The 6,399-nt window shown below is 36.8% G+C and overlaps 2 protein-coding genes across 7 annotated transcripts; both read right to left on the minus strand.

Moving 5' to 3' along the window:
* Positions 1 to 570: 570 nt before the first annotated feature.
* On the minus strand, positions 571 to 4,346 carry LOC104603481 (uncharacterized). 6 transcript variants are annotated; one of them, XM_019198764.2, is made up of 5 exons: positions 4,076 to 4,342; positions 3,630 to 3,871; positions 3,284 to 3,481; positions 2,695 to 2,721; positions 571 to 2,452 (listed from the first exon to the last, which is right to left on the minus strand). In XM_019198764.2, exons 2-5 carry the CDS (start codon positions 3,719 to 3,721, stop codon positions 2,404 to 2,406), a joined length of 366 nt encoding a protein of 121 aa, XP_019054309.1. In that variant the 5' UTR covers positions 3,722 to 3,871; positions 4,076 to 4,342; the 3' UTR covers positions 571 to 2,403. The 6 variants fall into 6 exon arrangements, 4 of the variants coding, with proteins under 4 accessions (XP_019054309.1, XP_010265825.1, XP_088753356.1 ...); XM_010267523.3 differs by having other exon boundaries at positions 3,630 to 3,876; XM_088897230.1 differs by having other exon boundaries at positions 571 to 1,031; positions 3,630 to 4,342.
* Positions 4,347 to 4,758: 412 nt separating this feature from the next.
* Positions 4,759 to 5,588, minus strand: LOC104603590 (uncharacterized; the record flags this gene model as incomplete). Its single annotated transcript, XM_088897962.1, has 1 exon — positions 4,759 to 5,588. A coding segment is annotated over one exon (810 nt), but the record flags the coding sequence as incomplete, so codon positions are not given.
* Between the last annotated feature and the right edge of the window lie 811 nt (positions 5,589 to 6,399).

Raw genomic sequence — 6,399 nt, forward strand, 5'->3', positions numbered from 1 at the left:
CTAGTCAAGCTACCCCCCCCATCTCGTATTACTTCTAATTTGATTCAAAAAAATTCCCCCATCTTGTGTAGCTCATCTTGATTTGATTTAAAAAAAAAAAAAAAAAAATTCTTGTGCATTCTGGCTTGGGTTCGACTATGATATCAGAAGGATATGATATCTGAAAAATTTTTGACAAATCAACTAGTATCATAAATGTGATAGTCAATCAGGTGTCACTACAAGGAAAACGATCAAATCCAATGGACGTAGGACCGCCGACTTAGATCTCTTCGGACCGCCGCCTTGGTTCCATCAAAATGTTGCATCCATTTTTAGGCGGCGATCTAGACCACTGGCTTAGATCTCTTTGGACCGCCGCCTTAGGTTAGTCAAACTATTGTTTTTGTTTTTAGGTGGTGATCTAGACCGTCGGCTTAGATTTCTTTGGACCACCGCCTTAGGTCTTTTTTATGTCTAAGGCAGCAGTTGTATGACCACCGCAACTTTGTCTTTTTTTTTCATTTTTTGTATCAATTTGATTTCTACATTTTTTTATAGATCTCATGGCAGATAATACATGAAAAACAATTTAAATAAAAAAAAACTTTTAATTAAATTATTAATTATTATAATATCCAAAACGAAACTTAAATACAATATCCAATTGACATATAAAACGGTACAGTGCATTTAAAAAAATCTTCTTGAATAATATAACACATCTTCATATTTAACTCCAACACCCACAGTTGCAGCAACAGTAGAGCCACCCTTCTCTTATCAGCTCTTCTTTACCACTTTCTTCCAACCTAACAACTTGAGCAAATCTATTGGTCATCTGTTTTATGAAGTCACTAGATAGCGAGACTGGATTCCGGTGCTCATTGCCACCAACAACAAGGACAACCATCAAGCTGGCTTGTTGTTTCTTCCTTTCCTGCATGGCTTTCTGGTGATCCTCGAAAAAATTGAAATCACCCAAGATGGACATATCAATTTCAACAATTCTTGGAAATGTTCAACATTTCAATTCCTTGTTCCAATTTGACCTGCAAAAAATACTGGTATTAGATAGGAAAAGAAACTAAGGTTGACATGAAAACCCACATGGGCACTACATCAAAAGCAAACAAATAAAACACAAATCCAGGTAGAAGTCTCAAGGAACAAGAAGGTTCAACTGAACTGATATTGCAGAATTCAACAATTATGACATGATAGTACAGCTTTCTTGGTCCCATTTTCCTGTATCATTCACTCGTTATCAAGCATGGGGATCTTCCCTATAAATTATCTCAACACTCCCTTTAATTCAATATAGGTTTTCACCCATCAATTGTAACCGCTCAAAAAAATTGGCTCAATCAAGGTGTATTCTTATCAGAATACAAGAATTATCAATGGTATTTCCATTAACGACAAAACCACCAACAGGTGAATAGCCAATATTCATTGTGGATATCAAACTATGAATAAGAAATCAAAGGGATAACGCAACAAGAAAAGCCATACTAACAATGTCTCCCAAAAAATAAAAGGAAATCAATCAAATCAAAAAATTAAATCTATAGTTGAAACAAAAGAAATCCATAGAGGCACGTATTGTCCAATGGCCATAGATATGATGTAATAAAAAAACCTAAATATTTAGCATGCATTGGAAAATTCTTTAACTGTGCATCAAATTGAAATAACTTACTGTCAACTCCAAATCTGAATTTTCATGAATTTCTATACAAGAAATTCCTCAAAAAATCGATGTTAGCTTCAAAGAGAATAAATTCACATCAAACTCTGCATCCAATTGAAATAACTTACCGGTAACTCCATATCTGAATTTTCAGAAATCTCTATACTAGAAGTTCCTCAAAGCTTCAATCCTTCTTCAACCATCATCAAACTGTCCCTAAATTCCTTCTCTACCAGAATCTAGAGTTTAGGTATGCCACTATTCACCTTATCCATACAGATGCTTATGTCACCTATATGAACAATGATTTTAGCAGATTCCTTGGTCAATTAATATGTGTTTTCTATTCTTCGATAGCCCTTATAAAAAATTCAAACCCAATTTAATGCAGCATTAAAAGCCTCACTAAATTGTTCTCCATTGCATGTGCCATTGCTTTCAAAAGTAAAGAAACTAGCACCAGTGTTCAGGCTACTGTCAAGATGGTGGTTAATGGTAGGAAAAGCTATACATGAAAAGAGGAATAGAGCTTGGTGACAGAGCTCGATTCATTAACATGTGCAACCATCAGTTCTGCAACATAGCAATAAATTAATGTTATGTTAGTTCAAGTAATTTGATTCGTATCATGTTATAAAACCAAGGGTGGCAGAGGATCAAATTTGATTCGTATCAAGCAATAAATTAATGTTAGTTCAAGTAATTTGATTTGTGTGTTTTTGGCAATAGCCTCAGACAGAAAAGCTGCAAGTTCTCCCTTCCAATATAGTTTCGAAGTATCTGTACAGTACAAGAAAACATCAAGGATCAAATGGAGGTCTGAAATTATATTTCGAAAATAAAGTAAGGCTGTATAGCTTTGCCATTTCAGCTCTTTATCTTGACCAAGTAAAGAAAGCCAAATTCCATTCTGAGTTTACTTGTGCAAGTTTCAAGCAAAAGTCAATGAATTTTTTAAATTAATATTTTGAGTTCTATCTAGGAACTTTGTCATACATCATTAAATATGCAAACACACATACCTGTACAACCGCCTATATACCTGCCACCTGTTAAGAAAGAAACTGAGAACCTCAGAGATTACTCTAAAGGAAAATCAAAATGATAATGAGAGAACTTATTAATGCCTTATTTCAAAACAAAAGTAAATCCCAGGCCGTAGGAAGTAGGATAAGTTAGTTTAGTTGACTACATTTTCCTTCTTGTTCTCTAATGGAAGTGGTCCCCATCATTTTCCCACTATAAAGACAAGTAACTAATTGAAAATTTGTATCTTGTATACTTATTGTCATCTAAGAAACCCTTGCAGGCATTTCCCGCACGCATTTGCTCTGCAGCAGTCCTTTCAAGCCTTATAACTAGCATAATATTATGGTTAATAATCTAATAATTACAAAATGTATTTGCAAACAAACACAAAATAGATAAATAGAAGCCACATATAGTATAGAACTTGGTCTTCTAGTAGTTGAAATTCAGAAAAAAAAAAAGAAAAAAATACACAACCCATTGTTGGCAAACTACTGAGAACTGCACTAACATTGACTTACAAGTATATTGAGGGCATTTGTATATATTCCTACAACCTGTTCATGTCAGGCAAAACATTACCGTGTGTGAGAAACAGCACTCCAGAACCAAGAATTCATTGATAAGAGCCCATAGATATGCCACAAGGTGGTGTACTCATAATATGTCTTCTTATTTGGCCTCAGAGGCAATTTGTAATACAGCAAAATGAAAAAAAGACAGCCATCCATGGAACTGTATTTCAAGGTATAATGTAGAAAGTGCCACAGAAACAGGCTCCTGAAAACATGAATAATGTCTCTTTTTAAACTATTCTCTTATCATTTTACTAGAGGCAGGTAAAGCAGACAAAAAATTAAGATTTAAGAAACTATTGATTTCAAAGTGGCACTCAAATATACAAATACTAGGATACTAGGATTCAAACCTGAATGCCAAGACACACCAGAAAGGCCACTTTCCATGATATTTGACTGGTTTGTTACCGAGTTTCTCTCTCTCCCTTTCTCTATCAAGCATGGTACCGACAGTCACTCACAATCCCACTGTTTCCACCTCAGATATAGTGGTTCTTGCATGTACCATGGACCATCAACAAGGATCCCATCGGATGAGAACCTGCAGTGCTGAAAACATGCATGTATCCCCAACACAACCAGTCTTCTCACACTGCTCTACACAAGACCTCGAATCCAAAATTTTATTATGAAATTATAATTATAGGCCTAAAATCCAAAATCCGAAAGCTTTGGAATATTTGGGGTTTCTTTCACTAGTAAGTTATAACAATAAATTTCTCATTTGTTTTCTCTGATAAAAAACCACATATGACAGAGGAGGAAGAAAACTATTAAAAGAATGATTAGAGCTTACCTTCTCTTGCTCGAACGAACAGGTCAGTGCTTGCTTCCCAGAAGTTTCCCCTTCTAAAGCACAAAGGACCCCTTCTCAAACGAAGAAGTCTGCTACCTTGAATCGCACAAAACTGATTCTGCTCTGCAATTTATCTTGCTCGTGAAGAAAAAAAAGCTTTTCTGAATCACAACACTGATTCTCCTCTGCGATTTATCTTGCTAGTGAAGGAGCCTTCGCGCGGGAGAAGGAAAATTTTCCCTCCCCGCATTTGGTTGGTCTGTCCAATCGGAATTTATACCGGTTTTAATTCCGGTTTGATTATAAATCCGCCGAAGGTATTATTGTAGACCGCCGCGTGAGCCATATGTTTATTAGTATTAATTACTTAAAATAATTAATTTGTCAAATTTTAATCGAATAGAAATTTAAATATTTAATCAAATTTGAATGCACATACTAATTTTTATTATTTATCGGATATCAAATCAAATTCAAATATCAAATTTTCATATTGTCTAATTCCATTCGTTTATATCCCTAATTAAGGTATTTGGAAGGATGCTTTCATCGAGACAAATAATCAAATTATTCTGCTTTTATATAATGACAAATGGAAATAATAGCCCACAAAAGCAAAGCATATTTATATCATGAACTATTACCTAATTAAATTTCAAACAATTAATTAATTAAATCTATGTTCATACAGCAACAGATACATTTAGCATTTGGAGAGAGGTGGGCCACACAAGCAGAGATTATGGGCAAACGATTGAGCAGGGAACTGTTGCATCTTCCCACCAAATGGAATCTTTCCACACAGTCGATTATAACTCAAATCCAGCTTTCTCAGAGCATTCAATTTGGTGATCTGCTTGGGAATTTTCCCCCGGATTCTGTTGTGTGCCATTTCCAAAACGTTCAGCTCTTTTGGAAATCTCACCTTCGACAAATCAAACTCGAGATGGTTATCGGACAACATGATCGCGCGAGAGGTTGAATTCTCCTTGAATAACACCGACGGGTCCCCAGTGAGCTTGTTATCCGAAACATCGATCACTCTGAAGTGCAACTTCCCTAACGATTTGGGTATTTCACCGCGTAGATGGTTGCCATTTAGGAGGAGAGAGAAATCCTCGTTCTTGTCAGAATTAAATCTTCCGAATGAGTCGGGTATGCTTCCGGTGAGTTTGTTCGACGAGAGATCAAGAGTAGTTAGTTTCTTGAGATCTGAAAGGGAAGCTGGGATGGGTCCAGAAAGATGGTTGCCGCTCAAATTTAACAAGTCAAGGTTTTTAAGCTGGCGGAGGCTACCTGGGATCGACCCAGAAAGCTGATTGTCGGACAAAATGAGGTACCTGAGGTTTTCGAGCCTGCCAAGGGAAGCTGGGATTGGTCCAGAAAGCTGGTTGCTGGATAAATCGAGATTCTTGAGCTTGTTTAGTTGGCCGAGGAATCCTGGTATGGGGCCGGAGAAAGTGGTTCCAGATATCTTGAGAATTTTCAGGTTCTTTAATTTGGTGAATGAGTAGGGGATGGGACCATGATGTCAAGGTCTGTAAATGCAAGTTCTCTAAGGTAGGGGAGGTCGCCGATGGCCGCCGGGATGTGGAAGGGGACGTAGATTTGATCAAAGAAGAGTGCAGTGACACGATTGGTATTTGGGTGGCAATCGACATGTTCCCAGTGACAACAGTCTGTCTTGGGAACCCAGGAAGCAAAGTAATCTGGTATGCTAATTAGGGATTTCTTGATTGACAAGAGCGCTGTTTTGTCAGCTGGGTTGCAGCGGAAGGAGGAAGCTGAGAGCGTGGGATATGGAAGAGAAGATAAGAAGACAACAAGGAATATGAGAGAGAGAAGAGAGAAGTGTGAAGAAGACATACTCACACCACTGTTCTTCATCATCAGATACCAATGTTTATCAGTTCTCAGTTTGGATTGAGGAAACATGGAGTGGTCGAGCTTTGAATTTATAGACGTTGTAGTACGGAATATTGACCGGTCATTCATTACTCGTTCGTATTCAATCCAAAAATAGAAAATAGAATGTTTTTCCATGGTTTCTGCTTCCTCTAGCTCATTCCCGTTTACTTCCTTTGTTTGTCTCTTTGATTTCCGTGTGATAGACATAAAATAAATTTATAAAAATAATAGAAAACCCGTCGTTGGGACGGGAAACCAATGGATTCAGAAGAGTTCAGATTACAGAGACTCAGTATATATCAACCAAAATACTTTACCACATTGAACTGGTACTTGAGGATTGAACGGGTCTCGTAAATTTAAAATCCCAACCGTCCATATCGGATAATATAGTATTGTATACTATGTACAGATAT

This window comes from Nelumbo nucifera, chromosome 2, assembly GCF_055504915.1.
Source record: "Nelumbo nucifera cultivar China Antique chromosome 2, China Antique-T2T, whole genome shotgun sequence".
NCBI lineage: Eukaryota > Viridiplantae > Streptophyta > Magnoliopsida > Proteales > Nelumbonaceae > Nelumbo > Nelumbo nucifera.